General features: G+C 41.6%; 1 protein-coding gene across 26 annotated transcripts in view; it reads right to left on the bottom strand.

Moving 5' to 3' along the window:
• Window positions 1-21,990, bottom strand: part of nrxn1a (neurexin 1a) — a 245,015-nt gene that overhangs the window by 87,931 nt on the left and 135,094 nt on the right. For 4 of the 26 annotated variants that reach the window (XM_068724489.1, XM_068724499.1, XM_068724507.1 and 1 more), the window contains exon 1: window positions 11,768-12,808. The exons of the other annotated variants lie outside the window; for them this stretch is intronic. In XM_068724489.1, the coding sequence (XP_068580590.1) occupies window positions 11,768-12,014 (247 nt within the window). In that variant the 5' untranslated portion in view covers window positions 12,015-12,808. Of the gene's footprint in view, window positions 1-11,767; window positions 12,809-21,990 lie in introns of those variants that run through there. 26 annotated transcript variants of the gene reach the window in all.

Below are 21,990 nucleotides of genomic sequence, written 5' to 3'. Positions count from 1 at the left end.
TAGCTCAGTTTGACTTTGATGCAATTCCCTCAAACAGGAAAAAAAAATACCTTGATTTTTTTTTTTTTTTGTCATTCCAAGTATATCCACATGTGGCTGTACAATGAATGAGGAACATGCAGTAGGATGCACATCTCCCATTGCCAGACTGCCCCTGTAGTTGGCTGCCAGTTCTGTTGGCTGTTCACCTCATGTCAAAGAACCATTTCTTTCATTTGGCAAAGCAGCTCTTAGCACCAGAGCAGCATAATATGTTAACTTCTCCCATGCTAATACAACTAAAAGAGCCATTTATTTGCTCCTGGAAATTCTGCACCTTTTGCTGAAGGACACGTGAACATTTTTTGTGGTACAGTAGATCCGTTGCTCTCTACTGTACAGTCAGTTGTCAGGGGCGCTGCTTTGACTGGTGATGAAAACCCACATCTACTCATAAGGTATTCTACCCTGTTGCCAACAACGCACACAAGCACTGTGAACATCTTGTCATGGCAAAAGTCACTACCCATACCCGGCGCCATGTGTCCACTGATTTATGAAAACAGAGCCCCCGGTATTTAGAAAAGCAATGTAAGACTGCTGGGTAAAAGAGGTCAAATCAAGATGGGAATTATTTAAATGAAAATGTCACAAAATATTATTTCTAAGTGAATTAAGCACAGTTTTTGCTCAAAGGCAACAATGTTGGATTAAGTCTATACTAAAGATTGCAAATTATGCTAATCGTCCTTACATTCTAGTAATCTAAGCTTGTTATACTTTTCTTAAACATTTGACTGCAACACTAAAACGGCCTTTTAAGTCCAGTTTTAGAAAAGGCTTTGAAATGTGAAGGTAAATGTTGTGGTACGTTAAATTAGGAGGCATTGTAAATGGACCATGCGTATAGTACATCTACAGGAAACAATGTACTCTTGTAATTGTTAGCGGATGCATTTTCTGTGTGGCTTTTGTCTTTCTCAACTAAGTCATTAAACAGGGAGTCACGATTTTAAAAAGACAAAATGCCTTATCCATTATTTTAAAATGTTTTCTTTAACATATTAATTGTTAAAGGAATTCAATTGCATGAAAAGCGAAAAAAGAAAAACGTGTTTTCTGAAAAAAAAAAAAAAACAACAACCCAGACCCTCCAGTCAGTTTTGCAGCAGTAACCGAATACTTTGACATGTGAGGTGATTAATTGCCTGTCACCTTTGACTGGCAGCCTCTGTATGTGGGAATAGTTAAGGACAGTGAAACACTGCAGCTCTGAACATATGAGCTGAGTGTAATTGTTCTTCCAGTTGTTTGGAGTCAGCAGTTAAAGCACAGCCTCTGGTTGTCTGACCCGTGGGCACAGAAGAAGAAAATTGGGCTGGACAATGAAAACTGGAATGCAAGGTATAGTGGACACAGCTACATCCCTGTGGCCACTCTCAACCCCCCACCTAATCTCTATTTCTATATCTGTTCATCGTTCCATTGCAGTATAGCGAGGTCCTTTCAACACTTTAAACATCACTCTAAAGCTTTGCTCCTGGAGAAAGCCATTCTCTATCTCCACTGGTGTGTGAGAAGCCCTTTGGGAGACTAAAAAGGCTATTTATTGTTGACTTGTCTTAATCCTCTCTCAGCACAAACAACTGCCTCCATTATAATGGGATAGGCAGTTAGAACAGAACTAGCAAGCATGAGAAAAGGTTTCATCACAGGTTGAGGCTGGAACAATGCTGTGCAACACACTACTGAAATGACAGCAAAACAAACTTTTAATGTGACTATGCTTAAACTGTATGTGAGGGGCAAGGTTTCCCTCAGCAAGATAAAAACACAAGATTGCTGCATTGTGCAAGCATCTCATCCATTTTATACATCATTGGATTGTTGCTACAATGCATAGCCAAAACATTTATTCTGCGAGCATGGAGTGGAAATTGAGCAATTTTGCCAGCTAGTCCATAACTGCTGCAATTCTGTCATGAAACTAACCCATAACATAAAATACTGCATACTGCACACTCGGCCACCCTGCTTTGCTTCCTTCCACGCTTCTTTCCCCTCCCTTTTATTTTTAAGTGATAAATCTTCCCTTCAGTCTTTATCAGAAGGCTGGAGCTGAGCTATTCTCTTTTTAGTCAGCAGAAAGCAGAGTGGACAGAGGTGCTAAATCAACCAGGAGCACAGACTGCCTGCTTACTTTGTGTTGGCTTAATAAGTCTGAGCATATTGGCATACATACAGCAGTCGATATAAACTTTTACAGTTCATTGCCCAGAGACTTAATCTTCACCATCGGCCAATAGAGTATTCAGTTATACCAATACAGTATGTGTTTCAATAACAGCAAATGTAATGGGTTATTGAGGATAATGGATGTAAATGATAAGTGGTACTGAAGCAAACATGGATAAAAAACAAAACTGCGTTATCAAAGGGAAGAATTTTAGGCCCTCAGGCAGCTACCCTTCATCTTTAGGCTAGACTAGGCAAATATTTTAATTAGCCTATTTCCACAGTATTGTTTTAACAATATCCAGTGACCTATGTGCCTTAAGCTCCCTCTAATGAAGACAATCCCAAAGCAGCATTTCTGCAGAGTACAGCTGACAGTGTCCAACCTGCCTTCATAAGCTGCAAAGGATTAATCCTCTCTCCCTGCTTTGCTAATTTGATGTAATTAAATTAAGTAGGGACTCAAAGTGGGGCATTGCTGCTTGCCCCATGATTGGTCATCCTTATTAGAGGGTATAAGATTATTAGAATTATAGGAGCAACAACATCTAATAAAAACGGAGAAAGATAGAAAACATAGGAGCACTTAAGTCAGAGCTCAAGGCTGGTACAGTACAACATGATCACATCAAGGGGCAAGGAGGGGGAGAATGAGAGGAAGAGAGGCTGAGAAACAGAGAGAGATCAAGATTTGCAATACAATGATGGTTGATTAGAAAGTAGTGCCATATCTTTATATTGAAGGGAGCAACAGCAGAATCACAATATGTACTTTATCAACCATATATAAAGGATAAGTTCAGATTTTTTATTAAAGTCTTTTTTAAAGAGTAACTTAATACCCCCCGGAAAATCCTCTCTTTGCTGACCTCGGTTGAATTTCGCACCTTGTTGCTTGACTCTATGACAACACGCCGTTTTGAAGCCACCAGTTCCACATTTTGATCTTCGCCATCTGGCTTTTTGGTCGTCGCTATCTTGGCGTTTTGCAACCAGAAGTGACACAAGAGGGTGAAGCTAAGTACAACCAAATGCTGAATGAGACACTTTTAGGCGATCAAAAAGTTTACAATTAACTTTCATGAAACGATAAACTGAGAAATGGTTAAAGTTGTCCCAGACCAGACAACGTGAAAACCAGCGGCCAAACAGCTAAAAGTATCTCTGTTGTAAGATAGACAACAGTTAAAAGATAAATGCAATGATCTATGGATCGTGCTCACCCCCAGATAAGACAGATAATCAAATGTATAGAGGCACATTTTTGATGGGCATGAATATTTGATGCTATCACATGACATGTCCATTACTTGTACAATCCAACGACACAGATTGTAAACAAAGCAGTTCGAAAACCAGTACAAAAACTACTCTCTACAGCAAACCTGGGTTCTTCTAACCAATGATATAATAATCAGTGAGGTTATGGGGGCTATATACACCTTGCATGCAGTTGATTCAAGATTTGTATGTTTAAATTATTATAGGTCTTAATGTCTGCAGTCTGTCCTCTCAAATGCATTAATTAGCTGTCTTGATTAATTTTACATTTGCTGCCACCTTTATCTGAACTAAAGGAAGTGTGAAACTACACAAAGTGGAATGTGTAGTTAGCATCTGCAAGAAGATGGATGATATTTTACATTTTCATATTGCATATATATATTTATTCACCTGTTTTTTTTCTTTATAATTTTACTTCAAACTGTTATTTTCATATTTTACTCAAGATCCTAATGTCTGTGGATCTGTGGATTAATACAGTTTTAATGATTTTTATTAAAATGTCTGAAGTGGCAAAATAGCTAATATTACTAATGATGTCACAGATTCTGATGTGTGACAAAATTTGGTGCAACATCAGCAACAAACTTTAATGCCACTTACCGGAAGTATTTCTTCTTAATTTGGTATTGTAGATAAGACTCCGAACATATCCTGCCCTAAACTCATACAGTCTGCAGTTCGACAGAGATTGTGAATCAAGAATTTTGCCCCTGCGTCACACTGTTGCAGTAGTTTGCCATATTTTATCCTCACACTGCTCTGAAGAGATAAGCCTTCACCTCACCATGACGGGGCCCCCGGGCAGCCATACCAACTACCCTCACTCTTCATGGCAGGGAACCATCAATTCATGGTGGAGGTAAAGTTCTGCCCTCTGGGCCAGTAATATAAAGCCATGAATGCTCAGTCGACCAGTGTCACTCACACCCTTTTGCCCCCTCCTCTGCCATGCTCACTTCCCCTAAGCCCTAAGTGATACATGAGCCTCTGCCTTGTGAAGCAGAATTGCCCATCCAGGCAGAGCTGACAAGACCCACTGTCTTAATGGAGCAATACACCAAACGGGCCCTTTGTTACCCTGACCAGCTGCATATCTGCCTCCCCAGCCAACCGCCTTGGCTCTGATAGAGGTGTCTCACAGTATCGACAGCTTCTAATTTACTCTCTCATCATCACTTGCCTCATTTGCTCCTCAGACTCAATGCTCCCTTTCTCTCAATTCAGGTCAGCCATTTTGTTTGCCAGCAATTTGTTGATTAGATTTTTCTGCATCCAGTGTTTAATTTGCGTGCCAGCGAACACACATATCAAAGTTAGACTTAGATAAAAAATCAAGCATCAGGCGATTCTCTGCTTTTTCATTCCCAGTTAAAAGCCTCTTTGACTGATTGCGTGCCATCAAACATCAGTGCATTATTTAGTTTCAGTGCGTCTGTGCGTAGCATGTACCAAACATCACAGCCTCCAAATGGTCTCTAGAAGCTGTTGTCTTCTCTATTAGGGAGCCAACAGATGTGGAGTATGACTGCAGTTCTAATTACCGAAAAAGACAAGTGTGGGGGATAATTACACAGTGGAAGTGAGGCAGAAAGCAGAGTCCAGGGCCAGAGCTCTGATCTGAGACTAGAGACAACTCTGGCTGCCCATCACCATATGCAGCCAACCTGCAGCAGCACAAATGCTGCTCTCACAAAGAAGCTGCTTTAGGATCAGACTGTTCTTTATTGAGCATAATCGTGCATTAGTACTATTCACAAAGCAAAACATATAGCAGTCTATACTAGACCTGCATAATTACGACATGCTTGTGCCGCAGTAGGGATTTCTTTGAAATTGTTTAATACACCCACATCTCTACCACTACGTATGAGGGAAAATATCATGAAGAGACTTCTCCACTGTCCCTCGTCTTTAACAATGTTTAGCTCAAGGCCATGTGGATGTGCAGTATGTAGCTTAAAAAGGGAGAAATGCACTGCGCAACATGTCTGGTCTTCATTTTATATCAGTTGGCAAATTGACAAGCAGCATGTAACATAAAATTACATATTACAAAATGCATATTAATGTATGAATAAAAATGCATTCTATACGTTATCTGTTTTACCAGGAAACAGTTGCTTATGTGTCGTCTCTGCATGACAACGCTTGTATTTTTACTGTTCATTCCTAAGCCGTACCCAGGAGAGAACAAGCGCGCCTTGGCCTTAATTGCAGGATTAAACATCTGCTTTGCTTATTGCTGAGTAGCCTCACTTTGTAAGTAAGCCTCTACTAAATGGTGAGATATTATTTAATGAGCTGCATATCTTAAAGAAATGATGCAATAACATGAATATGGAGAAAATAAGCAGAAACAAACATCGCATGTGCTGACGTACCGAGGACCACCACAACAACTGCCTTTAATTATATATATATATATATATATATATATATATATATATATATATATATATATATGTGTTTACAGCTCTGCCTCACCAACAGGCAATGTACTGTAGAAGCACCATAAGAGAGCAGTACTGTCCTTTATCTCACACCAATGCCGTGTATCTACCAACAAATAAAAATAAATAAATAAATAAATGTGCGTGGGTATGCATTGTATTTCTACACCATGTTTCAAAATATATGCTAATATTAGCTTGCACTTAGGTAGGCGTGTTTTTATCAGCCCATGCCAGAAGGCCTGAGGCACTAAGAAATGGAAGGAGCAATGAGGAAGGTGAAATCCCACACAATCCTATTAGAGTGGATTAGGGGGCAGCTTTCTTTCTGTTGCCACTCTGCTGCAGGTGAGCAATTGTAAATTGCAAAAAAAAAGAATAGTTATGACATGGTTGGTTCTTGTTGAGGCCCTCTATTGTAACAGGGCAGCCATTCACTTTTTTTAAACCTTTTATTTTCATCATTAATCCAACATACATGATATTAAAGTTGTTAGGTAATGATTTGTAAGCTAAGAATAATTAGAACACTGTCAATCAATCCACCCACGTAAGAGAGCAGAAGGATAGAGTTTTTTTTCTTTCCCCCCCAAGACGTGTGAAATTTAAGTAGAACTCATTATCGATCAGATGATCAATTGCAATCATACATTTTCGTCTTGTGTGGGCTGGCTGCCACAGAAACCCATCCTTTCCGGCCTCCCCTGTGTATGGGGTTATCAGGCTGTAAAGGCTGAGAGAATTCACCCTCCATCTTCAGTTTTTTTTTCTCCTCTGACCTTTCCCAGAACCCAATTAGTCCATCACTAGGGGAGTTATAACTGTTCTCTTGTCACTACGGTATGTCTGGACGATCATATTTTTATATCTTTTACGTGCATATTTGGCTTTACGAGCCATTTTAAATTCTAACTAACCAATTATATGTTACACTATATAAATGAAACCTTTCCCATGTGCACATTTCCATATCACTTCCACTACCCACACCCTTGTGACAATGATTCAAAGTGATCAAAGAGATGAAAGATTATCTGGGCGAGTGTTGCGCTTTGTGTGCGCAGTGAGCTCGTGTGCATTTGTGAGTAAATGTGCAATGAGTGTGTGTATTGATACAAGCTTGACTGGCACAGAGATAGCTGCTGCCTCATTATGATGACTGAGAATGAGGCTTCTCCAGGGTGACTGAACTCATTTCAGATTAGATTAAAAAAAATAACAAAAACGAGGGGTTTTGCATTCTTGATCTGCACTTTATTTATTTCAATTTATCTTTTTTTTCCACTCCTTTCTTTTGTCCCCTGGGAAATGGAGAGGTATTTATAGAGTCAATCACAGTGGACTGTGGGAAACTATTTTGGCTCTTTCATTAACATCTTTAACAAGTTGACCTGCACTACACTCTACTCTTCCTGTCTCCCATACAGTTAATGTTGTCATGCAAAAATCCAGCCGTGGTTCAAACACTCAACGATTAATGTGGAAGGGATCCTTTTTTTTTTTTTTTAATGCCTCCTTTCAAATTAAATCTCTCTTGTTCCTCTCTATTATTTTTACCTTTTCACAAATGCACAAATCGTTGACATGTCCAAGTTATGCTTGCCGATTCAAATGTGCTATACTAATACTGTGCATTAGAATATCTGTCACTCTTGTTTTGATGTATCCTACTGTCGAAACAAACTTCTCATATAATTGAATGATTGTTATGCATCTGGTGTGGTTTGTCAGTGTTCCAGTGGCATTATCCCATTACAATATGCTATTATATTTTGCAGGGTTAACAGCTGTGTAACATCAACAATGCACGCTGTAAAATGGTGCAGTTGACTGTATGATAGTTTTCACTTCCATTTTCCGTTTTCTCTACCACACTTGTTAGATGTCAAACGGATGTAACACTAGCAACGAACACTCACCAGTAAACTTTGTAACTTTAAAGAAATACCTTTAAAAAGGAAAGCCAGGGGTGCAAACAGACAGATGGACGGGGATGAACAAGAAAGAGCTCGATGGCAAAGAAGACGACGCTGTTGATGATGATTCACTGAGCTCCCCGACTAAAACTCATCCAGGGCCTAAGCATGTTGAGTCAAACGAGGGGTCTCTCTCTCTCTCTCTCTCTCTCTCTCTCTCTCTCTCTCTCTCTCTCTCTCTCTCTCTCTCTCTCTCTCTCTCTCTCTCTCTCTCTCTCTCTCTCTCTCTCTCTCTCTCTCTCTCTCCTGTAATCCGAAACCAGACACATTACCCAGCTGACCCCTCGCTGCCCACCGCATGCACAGTCAAGTCTCTTTTCCCTTCATGCCATCCATAGCCTGGTCACCACCCAAACCACAAAGACCACTGCAGGCGCAAAAGGCTGTCCACTCTGTCTGCTTGGATGGACTCTGTAGACCAACCAGGGGGCTGGGAGTGGGCAGGTTAGGCAGAGTGGTCAGGAAGAGATGGAGTGCAGAGAGCAGGAAGGAAGAGAAGCAGGAGGAAGAGAGTATCATAAGATGCAACTAGGTTAAAGACCGTAAGTGCACACAAATAAAATAAGAGGGTGTTTGTGTTCTCACACAACAGAGAGAGGGGAGAATGAAGCGAATGCAGTTTTCACTCTCTCATTCCTGGGTCAATAACTGCTTCTGCTCCCTCTAGAGCAGAGGAACATGTACTCAGATCCTTATCAGGGCAGCTATCATCTCAGCTGCCTCACAGAAGCAGAGATACTGTCACCCTCACACTATCGCAGAATGACATCAGCTCAGAGACATGGGAGTAATTATATTATACAAGCCCACAACACACCAGCAGCAAGGCAACATCAGAGACTATCCCTCTTTCTCTCTCTCTCGTTCTTTCGCTCTCTTTCTTTCTTTCTTCCATCACTTCCTCCACCTCCATTGTTCTTCATTCTCTATCTTCTTTCACTTCTTCCCTCTGTCCTTCTCTTTCTACCCCACTCATCTGTTCTGCAGCAGGGGTAGCACAAACGAGCACCGCCCCCAACCCATTCAACCATTTGTAGACTAGAGCTTTAAAAATGATAATAATCACTTGAATTGCTTCGCCGACTTTGATCAAACCCCCGAGTTTTGAAATACAAAAGCTCTTTGTGCAGCAGTTGATGGAGCAGGTGTTGGTGGTGGTGTTGGGGGAGGGGAGTCTTTCCTAAGACGTGTGAAGTATATCACATAATAATCATGGATCTTCAGGTTGACTTCCCCCCCTACTAAACATATGGGCTATGATTCTGAGAGGATGACATACATCCACATAGCACAGTTGGAATACAACTGAGAACGTGGAAGACACCGTTTCATTTGAGCAGACAGTGAGAATTGCAGATTGCGATCTTCTGCATTTACCAATAAATGTTAGAAGCAGATAATCTAAAGAAATCCACAGTCTACTTTTTCATTAACCACTGAAGATGATTAGTTGCTTAAACTCTAAAAACCCTTTTTTCCTACAAATCTGATCATCTCATCAATCCAGTCTCAACGATTAAAAACAGCAGGTACAGAAAATAATATGATAACCCAGTTATCCAGCATATCGAGTATCGTATCCATCTCTGTGAAAGAGGACTATCACCTCTGGGAGTCTATTCATGATGAATGGAATGTCTGCTCCTCAGAGTTGATACTGTCTGAACCTCATTACTGCTAGCCCTAAACAAACAATGCATCACACTCCAACTCAATTTCATACATCCTGACCATGGTAATTTTCTTCTTCTTTCCACATAAATCAATGACAGGCATACAAGTTCAATACAAAGGAGACGAAGCATGGTTTCTCTTGCAATATTCTGATATATATATAGAGAGAGTAATGTGTGTTTTCCTATGAAATCACTTACAAGAACTGTCGTCATGGAGAATACTTGGACAGATGGATGGATAGCCCACCATTGGGGCAGCCAGAGTTAATAGTTTAATTTAGCTACATACTAAAAAAGGTGCATTTTCATGAAATGGAGGCAATTTCCATATAGAACTAACTGTCAGCACTCTATTAGCTTTGTTTGGTCTAATCACTTGAGACAATGTTAAATGCACTGTGACAATAATAGGATTAGATTTTAACATTGGCGGTGACACCAAAAGCTATGAGAGAGATAGAACAGTGGGGGCAGAGAAACAGTGAGAAAGAGAACAATTGAAAATAGCATAAGGCTACTTTTTTTACGTTTAATACATAAAAATTACAAATACAAAGCACAAAATATACTGTTAAAAATACAGAATAAAACCTGAGGGGCTTTGGCTCTTGCATTCACAAATTAGACTGAAAAAATTGAGCTGTGCATGTTTAATTGCTGCAGTGAAAAGACACCCCATGTAAGGAACAAGCCCCATGGAAATTAAACCAATTGCAGCACAGCTAAGACAACAGCACTGGGGCTTTTACAACAGCAGGCTTTGTCCTGGAGCCAGGTACCATGTTGAACAGCATGTCTCCCATTTTGCATTTATGCACCCTCGGTGCGCTGTTCAACCAAAAATGTAATCATGTTACTGAGAAAGCTTTTCATTACCCCCCCCGGCCCCCCACTTTCTCTCTCATAATAACAGCACGGTGGACGCAGCAATGCTAAATATGATATTAGGTCTTGGAATGTGCCTGAAAGCCCCACATGCCCCGGAGGTCCTGAGGGGGGAGCAGGAGGCGAGCTGAGCGTTGTCCGCTCCAGACAGGTCACGGCAGAGTGGCCTAATTGCCTCTCTTGTTGTCTCAGTAGGCCAGCAAACCTCCCCATCTCCCTCATCATCACTGAAGAGCACTGACTCCCTTGTTGGTACAGGTCTAACTCTGCCCAGTGATCCGGGCACCAGGTTTCTGAGCTGCTCAGTAAAAACATCCTCAAAATGCCAGTGCTGCTCTGCAATGGTGTCATCCCTCACAACTCAATGCCTTGTACTTTTAAACTTTGCTATTAGAGACTTCAAAACATTGCAGTACTTTTGTACATTATCAAGCAGTGTCTACTCAATGAAAGCCAGGGTAACTCAGCATTACGTCAGCGCTACACCAGTAGTGATTACGTCACTTAAAAATGCTTGGGCAGTATTTTGAGTAAAGAGTATTTTGGTCTTCTGCGTGTCATACTGCTTCAATCTTAAAACATCAGCATCGCTCACAACTGCAGGTAAAAATCACTCTGCGAAAAATACAAGCACCTCCAAAAAAGTGGAGAAAAAAAACCCCCTGCAGTATTTCCAAAATCATTCTCACACATATTGTATTGAGGAGAGCATACTGCAGTCTACTATGAATACTTGGGGTGAGGGGGTGAGGTTATATAATTCCTCATACTTGAGATTCTTCCCGTTTTATTTCCCTGTGTCAGGAACCTTCGTGTCAAACAGGGTAAAGAGGCCTCATCCACACTCCACGCTGGGCAGAGGCCAGGAGCGGCTCGACTCCCTGCAGAGCTGGAGGCAACACATCTTTGTCTCTTCCAAACACCCAGGGGCAACATGGAACGCTGCAGCGTTCTAATCCTGTCTAATCTGGACACAGTGAAGCATCTGGAGATAGGGATATGGCTAATCTCAGACACGGAGACAGAGGGCACTTTGCTGAGACTGTAAAACAGGGGATGGATCTAAGCTAGACACGCCGTGTGTTTTTGGAGGGGTAATCTTCAATACAGCAAAATAAACAATATCAAATAATACTTTGAGTTGAATGGGCGACATTAACCAAAGAGTGAATGGAGATTGCAAAAAGTTAACGACAGAGACAAAATGTTAAATGACTAGTAGCTTAAGAAGTTACTGTACGCCATGAATGTATTACTGGTGAGACAAGGAAATACTTACTGTGCCCTGCTCTAAGGGACGCAGGTGATCTGTGGATGGCAATAGGCACAATATGGTGACGCTTGTTTCCATGGGAGAGGTGAATGTGGTGGAGACTCTCCACAGCACCTGGTTCTGACCCGGCCACAAAGCCCAGGGCCAGGGCAGTGATCCACAAGGCCAGGTGGGTGAGTGAGGCTGAATTCCGGTTTAGGGGCTCTGTTAGGGGCCTCAGGGGAGAAAACTGTGTCCACCAGCCTCCGAACATCTTCCCTGAGTTGCCAGATGAGACTTCAAATCAAAGTGGAACTTTGGTGAGCCTTACAGCCCCATACTTCTCACCTTGCTAAAATTCACTTTGCCAAGAGACACTCGCACAGATCCACAGTGAAAGAAGAAAAAAAAAAAAAAGCAAAGGGGAAACAACACAAAATGTCGGTTGTGTGATAAAAAAAAAAAAGCCTCTTGCTGTTCTCCACTTAGTTAAGAAATCCGTAGCAGCACCCAGGGAGGCAAAGAGGTATCATAAATCATCATACAGAAACAATCAGAAACATTCACTCAAGAAATGAGGGCAACCTCAAACAGCAATGGAGGAATCCCAGCTTGCTCCGATTCCCAGAGTTCCGTTATTCTCTTTTTCTTTTTCTCCTGCTGTTAAGCCTTCACAAAATGAAACATCTTCCACCAAAAACTATGTTAATATTCCAAAAAATGCAGCTGCCAGGAAAAAAAAGAAAGCCAACTTCAGAAGCAGACTGATAGCACCTGTGCAAAGTGAATTTCTTCAGAAAATCAAGACAGATATTCGGATTTTCCCTTCTTTTCCCCCTCCAGTGGTCTCAAAGGATGTCCAGAGGAATGGGACCATAGTTAAATCCGAGACTCATTTGCATGAGTTGGACAGCTGCAGCAGCGCGCGGGAGACGGCGTGATTGCGCCTGTAAGTTGTGCCAAGTAGCGCACCCGTTTCCCATCTAGAGATCTCTGCTCTCAACGAGACCAAGCGATAGCAATGACAGTACCTGAGAGAGCAGCCCTGGGCAGGAACACACAATCGCACACGGGCAGCGTCAGCAGCGCAGTACCAGAAGATGTGCGCAAGAGGGAGAGGGGAGAGAGAGAGGAGGAGGAGAAGGAGGAGGACAGAGGGAGGGGGAGCCTCAACAGCCAGCCAGGAAGCAGGAGAGAGAGTGGCTATGCAAATGGGCAGCATTCACATAGCGAATCACTGGAGCTTGAGTGCATTACAGAGGAAGAGCCTATTTAGGCAGAATAGCAGGAATTGAAGCTATGTCCCCCAGCCCTGATTCCTTTCACAACCTCCCTCTGCTCTCCCTGTTCAGTCATTTTCAATCCACTCTCCTGTGTGGACATTCATGAGCAGTAAAAGGAAGAAAGAAAGCAAGCAGGACAGGCTTGATTCATTTTTGTTTCTACTTTTACCCTGTAATCTCTAGATTCCTCCTTTTCTACCACTCCCTGTCTCCCTTCTTCTATCTTTTCTTTTCCTCTCTGTGAATTTGGGGATGTTGTATGATAATAGTCCTGCGGATATAAAAAATTGAAGCCAAGCAGTCCAACCCAATCCTTGCCTCACCATCCCCCGGCAAAACTGTTTTCTATAGGTTCTTGACTGGACTCTGCAGTCTGTCGCTAGCAAGATTTTAGAAAGAGTGATGATGCTGCAGCTCACATACGCAACTCTCTCCCTCTCTCTTACACACAATCATATGAACACACACACACACACACACACACACACACACACACACACACACACACAACACACTCGCACGTAAACAAAGCATGCACAGTGCTTGAGCTGGCAGTTGAGCACTGTCCACAGAGACGGTGCTGAATCTGGGCAAGTCTGCCTCGCCTGCTAATAAAAGACCATTTCTCACAAGAGAGGGAATGCTGATCGCAGACTCTGGGTTACGGGAATGTGGAGAACATGTGGACATAAAAGCCCTGCTGATAAACACAATCTGGTTCAGCTGGGAAGTGTGCTCAGTGTTCAGAGTTCAGGACTGGAGAGCACAAGGCTCAGCTGCAGTGTGGCTGCTTCTGTTTGCACACCGGCCATTCAACATCCTCCCCTTCGAAATGCAGTGTTCTAAGCTGGAAGGGGGGGAAAAAAACTGTAAGCACTGCTGAGCTGATCTTTACAGTTTACAGGGAATACGCAGGCATTTCATGCCCAAAGAAAGCCAACTTAGCTAGCGTGACACAGAGGATAATGTGTCCTTCTCCATTGACTGTTCACATGAAGACAATGAAAGACACCTTCAGGAAAGGAAGAACAAATTAAATGAAAATAAATGAGGAGCATTACGCTTGATCTGTTTACTGAGTACAAATACATTAGAATGGAGGAATCATGTTTGAGCATGGTTGCTGTATTATGAATTTTAATTTGGCAAAAAAAAAAAAAAGATCACAGCAGCCACTTTATTGTTATGAAATGAACATAACCGGCGAGATATAATCTGCCATCTGGCACGAGGACAGATGAGGATACCTCTTATTTCTCTGTTGTAGCTGGTGTTGTGTTCCTATAGTAGCAAAATGCGATTGAAGTACAAAACAGATGCTGCACACATTAGGCAAATGTGCCGTTCTCACCTTGTAGAATCTCAATAACTTGGTGCAGCCACCTGATGCTAAAAAGTCAGCCGCATGGAACCACTGCTCTGTTCTCATTTGCATTGGTGAAAAGGAATGCTCCTGCTGAATGTGTTTACACTTTTATAATTATCAGCAGTGCGATCTGCATAATTACACCTAATAAGGAAATCTATCAGGGCTGCTTGACAAGGACAACAACCTGACTTACTATGTCCTCAACAGCAAACTTTTTACAGGAAAACACTTGATATTCAGGTAAAAAGAAGAGTAATATGTATGCTCATGTTCAACTATTTTTACAAGTTTGTATTTAGTGGAAACGCTTTCTTGGTAAGCAGCAACTTAATGACATCAGCAGTGAGGAGATACATTGATCAGGTTCACCATTAGTTACTTGTTAGTTTGTGCCCCCAAGTGGTGGAACTGTGAAGTGCACAAACGGTCTGTTGGTTTATCACAAAGCCAGCAGCTTAAGTTGGAAATGTTCAGTACAGCACCAGATCCACAGCAAACAAAGGGCTTCCTTATAGGACTATTACTAAAAGCCTCACTACTGCATCAAATCACTTCATATATTCAAACGATGAAAGAAGAGTTGCGTTCGGATACATCATTCTGATTCTAATAAATTCCTATAAGATCACCTGAACTATAATACCACTAAGCCTTCAGCAGGTTGCCCTTTGCTCCGATCACATTTATCATGAAGAACTGAACTATGAGAAGCAAGATGGATGCAGCTGAAGGGAAAACAATTATTTCTGCCTGCACAAAAGCAAACACCTGGGACCACAACCTAAACTAACTTCAGTACAGTTACAGATATCATCTGCTTTAACCAGATGATTGTAGAGAAATGAGAAAATCCTCTCCCACAACCCACAACTAGACTTTCACCATTAGATTAGTTTATTGCTTAGTGTTTTTTCTATCGTGTTCCTAATCTTATTCCAGTTAGTGAGATGTCTCCTTGACACAAAGCCAAATACAGCTCGTCTTTGTTTCCATTTAAGACCCAAAGGATTGTGCAAGTCTCTGATGCATGTGATGCTTTGAGCACAGTCCCCCTTTAGGATCTAAATTTTGTTGTTTTTGTTTCTTTTGAAGGTAAAAAATAATATATAAAATGAAGCCATGGAGAGTTATTTAAAAAGTAGAAATGGATAAATCTCTCTCACTCTCTCTCTCTCTCTCTCTCTCTCTCTAAGTGATCAGCAAGAAGTTAGTCTTGGGTGTAATAGTCCCTTGGAGAGCAAAAGAGAATAGAAGGACTTGAGTAGTCTCTAGTAGTTACTCACTTAAGACTCCAACCACCACAGTACACTCCACTGATGAGATGATTTTTGGAGGACTGGAGGAATAGTGGAGGGAGAGCAGCGGATGGGTGGTCTAAGAGTGCCTGACCCCACTGGAGCGAGGCCTTTAAATCAGTTAAAGGTCCATCAGGCGACACCTTATCACACATGGAGAGACTCTTTAGGGAGGAACGGGCACTTCGGACCACTTCAAAAGCGATGTTTCTCCTCCTCAAGAGCCCCTATGATATTTACTGCAAACATCTCAAGAAAATAAATCTTATCTTATTTTAAATACCTCAATCAGTGGTGAGCTGAGAGGTCCAGGATTACAGCAACTTACTGTTTTCTATTCAGGTCCAGTTTAGTGCATCAGATGCAACCTTTGGCTCAGAGCAGATCAAGCATGAAGGCCAAGCCATGTATGAACCTGGTATACCCGTTGTGTGCTGAAGTGACACATCTGTGTCAGGCACAGCAACATATGCGTCTTTATAAAAGAGGGTGTTTGGAGGCTTTTATCTCTGGAGTGTACTGTACACTGGAAGGGAGACTGTACTGTACTCAGCATGATGTATTAAAGGTAGAAACAAATCTCACTGTTACTAAGTCACCTGATCTTCATGAAATTTTATCGGAGAAGGAGGGGAAGAAGGGGAAGAAGAAGACTAGAAGAGGAAGGAGGAGGAAGAAAGAGGAGGAAGAAGGAGGAGAAAGTGAAGAAGATCTCAAATAAAGAAGGAGCAGGAGAAGAAGGACAAGAAGAAGGAAAAAAAAGAAAGAGAAGAAAAATAAGGAGGAGGAAGAGAAGAAAAAGGAGAGGGAGGAGGAGAAGGAAAAGGAGGGGGAAGACGAGAAGGAGAAGAGCAACCAACCGTGATTGGCGTCAAATTTCTATTTTGATGCACACAAGACAGCCAGAGGAACAAGCAAGAGTTACAGCTACATTACACACCGTGTCAGCCTTTCGTCACAAAGACGTTGGTATTCAACATTATTACGGCCTGCCATTCATTGACATACAATGTTAAACCTGAGCTTTTTATACAACTGGGAGTCTACTCGGAAAATCAAACGTTTCATTACTCATTCAAACATGCTTTGCAATCACTACAGAGAGACAGACAGGCACACAGTGCACTGATGCTAATGTATGCAAGTGTACGAAAATAGAAACGGAGTTCTGTCTTAGTCATCCCGAGATTTGACATGATAAGAACAGACAGATACAGGGAGGCAACACTCAATACAAACACACAAGCTGTACAGTATTTGAGCACAGAGGGCGGTCAGAGTGCTAATACTGTTTGTGTTGGCGGAGGGTGTTACATCAGAGCGCCTGTCCGTCAGATTACACCACTGTATCAGTTAGAGTGGGTGAAGTTAACTCTGACCCTCACAGGTGAAAAAGGCAGACTTGATGATGTCCAACTCCCCAGCATCTCTGGCTGCATGGCCATGCAGCTAAAGGTTTAAATCATCACCATAGCCATGGCTACCCTCATCATTAAGCTATTAGCTCTTTCTATGAATGTCCATCCCTCATACATGTGCAGCTGTCACACAGTCAGAGATGCATGCGCTTTAGGCTTAGTGTAATCAGCTACATGGTTTAGGTAAGATGCAGCAGCCCTCGTGCACCACATAGAGATTTGTGCTGCACACACTGTTCATTATGCAAGCTGTGAAGACTACATAAATAACACCACTCAAGCTGATAAAACGGCCCACTAATGGGAAATAATGCAAAATTAGTGTTGTAAAATCAAATCCGCAAATGGCACTGCGTGCTGTTGTAATGGAATGACTTCATTTTCACTTGGAGGAAAACAAAGAAACAAAAACTCCACATTAAAACTCATTCATCCGTACTCTAATTTTCTCTCAAATGACTAAGACATTATAATTAATTGAATGGAGCTACTAAATTAAGTGAAAAAGAGCAAATTTAAAAACACTCTTTTGATATTGTTAATGCTTAAAGTTGTTTGCTTTGATTTTGGTATTCACATACTGCATCATTTATTTTGGTGTGTTGGTCTCATGGAGTGCAGTATCTTGTGTTCTACAGAAATTGAACATTAGGTTAATATGCAACCGTACGCTATTCAAGATAATGCAGAATTTGTCCTGTACAACATTTATCATCATAAAAGTACAGTGGCATGGTTGTAGCCAAATAATGATACTGTCTTCTCTAGTTTAGCATAAACACACAGACAAATACAAACAGATACCAACATGCACACAGCATTCTTCCATAAGCAGGGCCGGAGCAGGCCAAAACTACATATATGGAAGATAGAGAGATGGATGTTTTTTTAAATTGCACATTGAGTCGTTTGTCTGCTGGTGAAGGATGATTTGCAATCTGGCTGATGTGACGGACAGTATTTTTTTTTTTTCTCCTAATGCATAAACAATGCGACAATAGCGCTATTCATTTCCATAAATCCATTTAAATACACATTAAGATCACGCACAGAGGAAATAACATTCAAAGATCCTTGAACCTAAGTGCAAATAAAGTGTATGTGTGTGTGTATGCGTGCGTACGTACCCGCATACTATGTACTTGTATGTGTGTCAGTGAGTGGGTGTGTGCTTGTGTGACGATGATGTGTCTGCGAATGCATAAACTAAATCCTAACTGTCAGTGAGAGAGATAGAGTTCAAAGGTCGGCAGCTTTCCGGAGGCTTCTCTCTATCTCCTCTGACAGTTCCCAAGATGCAGTGGGCCACCAGGGCACTGTGTCTGTCTCTGTCTCTCTGTCTTTCCTAAAATCCGTCCAAAGTAGATCAGTTCCTTTCTCAAAGCGCTTCATCCTGAACAGGTCAAGGACAGACTGTGTCTCCCGTCAGGAGTCCAAAGCTTCTTTGTTAATGCACCACTCTGCCACGCTCCAGCTAACTGGGACAACAAAGAGGTTTAATAAAAAAATATATATATTTTTTTTTTTCTTAATAACAAACTGCTTCCACTCTTCTCAAAAGCTTTTTTGCTTTTTGCCTACTTTTGACTGAATTTCATTCCTTTGAAAATAAACAACGCTACAACAATAAAGCATAAGAAAAGAATATACTCTTTGAAGTATATATTCTGGTTTTGAAAAATTCATCAGAAATATACTGTAGCTGGTTAAATACAAAGGCATTCTGCAGCCAGGGCCGGTAGTCAAGTAGGAATCCTACTAGATGGAGTCATGTAATGAAAGCATCTCCTTCATACACAAAGTTTAATCAATGGACACTAAACCACTGTTCTTCTTTTCCAGTGTCAATCAGTCAAAGTGCACTTTAAACTCGATTGAACCTCAACTACATGGAATCTGATGTCATACATTTCAAGGATTTATCACTGTGTACTTTTCACTTCTATCTCTGGTTTGAATCATTCAAGTAACATGAACTCATTGAACTCATTAGTCAGGTGAATGATATTTACTTTTTAGAGACAAATATGGGGGTTGTAGGGTCTCTGGTGGCTTTTACCTTTACGGCACAGGAAGCCATTCAGTTAGAAGAGCACGCAGCGTAAGTATGTTGCTGCTGGGTTGAAACAGAAGGTAAAGCTGTGCTGGGAAAACTGTTCTGTTCAGAATTCGGCACTTGTGACCACATTCTGACATGTGGGAGTGGAACAAGGTAAAGAGGGGCAGCTGAGCAATGTCTGCTGCATGGTAGGGAAGCATGAGGGTGAGCTTTAGAAACGATTCATGTAGAGTGACTGTAGAGAAAATAAAAAGGGAGAAACTTAATTTCAAAGTCTAAATACTGTTTTGAAAAGCTGATGGCAGGGGGAGAACCTGCTACCAACACAAATTTAAAGAGCTGGGCTGAGGTAACACATTCTGGGTCAGCCCTCCCCACACACACACACACACACACACACACACACACACACACACATTGACTCCCAGTCAGGATTTCTTCTCTGCTACTGTAGATGGTCATGGCAAACAGGAGAAAGATCTTTGGAGTGCCTTTTGACTGACTTTATAAGGTATTTCAGAGGAGGAGGTGTCAAGAGCAAAGGCTGCCTGATGTGTCGCCACTGTCCTCCAAGACATCAAAAGCATGGAAATTGTGAGACCAATGCTTTCAGAAGTCAGAGGGGACCAACATGCAATCCCAACAGCCAGCAGGATTTTAGACACCAGTGGTGACACACTTTAGCTGCCAGGTAGATGTAAAAGGCCGTGGGGGATCTGGCTCTGTGATGGGTGTTGTTGTGTGGGGTTTTGGCAACATAATCGGCCAAAATCCATGCAAAATGAATGGTGCTGCTTCATATGGAAGAGTGCATAAGCAGAGGTTCCTTGTGTAATGAATCCAAACAGAAGTCTGGTAAACATACATAATGCACATTTAAAATGCAATTTACTGTACCCTGACAGGAGTGTTGTATGGTAAGACCAAACTAATTTAATGCAAATACTTTGCCCGAGCCAAGAAAGGTTGTGGGGACAAGACATGCTTGCATTTTCCACAGTGATAACACGGAAAGCATGCAACAAAATCCAATGGAAAGCGATCAGGAAGTCGCCAATGCTGCAGAGCCCTTCATGTCTAAGTGAAAGATGGGTTTATGAATGGCCGGTGGCCTAAAGCACAGACTGCATGCAATATATATTTGTGAAAAGTGTGTCACATAAAGAATGAGTGAGGAAGCGTGACTCCAGTTGTCTGCATACATTACATTAGAAACCCTAATAGTACTGGCTCAGTTCTCGAGGCTGCTAGTAAGGTGGCTGCCCCCCTAAATCAGTCCGTCAGGACGGATCTATAGTTGTGACTGACTTTGGCTAATGCCTAGTTCGCCCTGATTTTCCACTCGCAGACAGTTTTTAGAGCTCCCCGACAAAAGCAACAAATAAGAGACAAATCTGCGTAGTTTCTGCGTTCACATGTTGTTTACAAGAATAAACATAACACAACGATCTACATTGGGGAAACGGTAAAGACGTGTGGAAACAGACTGTTATCTGAACAAGAGTGCCAACAACATCAACAAGCATCACTACACGTCACGTTTCACACCTCTTTTTTTTGACAAAACGTAGTTTGAAAACCTCATTGGGAATTTCTCCTGGTGAAATATCTTGTAGTGTGTGACCCCCTGTCGCTGGTCAGTCATGGAGCGTGAAAAGCACAACGACTTCCAGAGACCTGATTACAATTTTCGCGTGAAATGTAAAGGGGTCTGATGTATTTGAAGGTTGAGTGTCGTGAATTGGCCTCAGGACACTCAGGACAGTGATCTCTGTGTGCCCTTATTCTCCACCCTAGCTGTCTACAGATAAGAGAGGATTTGAGTAGTTCCACACTACACACATGAAATCTCTCCTTCATCCATAGACACTTTAGAAGCTAGTTGAGTTCAAGGACAATTCACACCAATCACTTCTATTGACCTCCAAATGCAGAAGAAAGACAGGAAATTTGTATTGTCTAAGCCCTCTGTGCATATTGTTAATATTACTTGGAGCACACAGCTATGTTCAGACATACTAAACTGTTGTTTTGCTTTATTTGCTTTGTGACAGCATTTCACAAGTTTATCTAGATGCTCCTGTGGCTGTACTGCAGGCCTAGTACAAGTCCATTAGCGCGCTGCGCAAGCAGTGTTAGCCAGAAAAAAACATTTGAGACATTGTCTCAAATGTTTTTTTCTTGACCTCTGTTTAGCAGGTAAAAGATGGTCAAGTTTCACAAACTTGGATTGCGCAACTGATAACAGTCAGTCTCATTGTGTGGCATGTTGTCAATATATCAATGTCACAGCAGGTGTTGGTGCAGCAGAGTCCAGTTTGACAAACTCTAGATCTGTGCTGGAGCTTTGAAGCACACCAACCCCTTGCTCCACGTGTTGCTCAAGATATATTTGGTTTGCCAGAGGGATGTTAATAATTAACTGTTTAACCGTAAACCAACAGTTAAAATAAATATTAACAAAACCTGAAAGGAGTTGGTCCACCGTAAAAAGGTCAGCTCACCTAAAGTGAGCCTGAGTGGCAAATAAGACACAGTAACTTGGCTTTGGTCTTGAGGAGCTGTAGCATTTATCGGTTAGCGGCTATTGATCAGTAAGTGAGGGATGGCTATTGGTCAGAAAAAAATAATTCAAATGTAGCATTGATGGTTTGCCATTAAGCCAATAATGATGGAAAGCCATTAGAGCACTGCCTCTGTTACCCCCCTCTGACCTGTCAGTGAACTAAAAAAAACATTATTTTCTCTTCAATTAAATGACTTCTGACTGTGAAATCATACACAGAATGTCAACAGAAAAGTTTATTAAATAGTTAAGTACGGAAG

Source organism: Cebidichthys violaceus, unplaced genomic scaffold, assembly GCF_023349555.1.
Source record: "Cebidichthys violaceus isolate CVI_PGR_0920_01 unplaced genomic scaffold, fCebVio1.0.p SCAF_10, whole genome shotgun sequence".
Lineage (NCBI taxonomy): Eukaryota > Metazoa > Chordata > Actinopteri > Perciformes > Stichaeidae > Cebidichthys > Cebidichthys violaceus.
The sequence above is the reverse complement of the archived record's forward strand: the minus strand, read 5'-3'. Positions and strand labels throughout refer to the sequence as shown.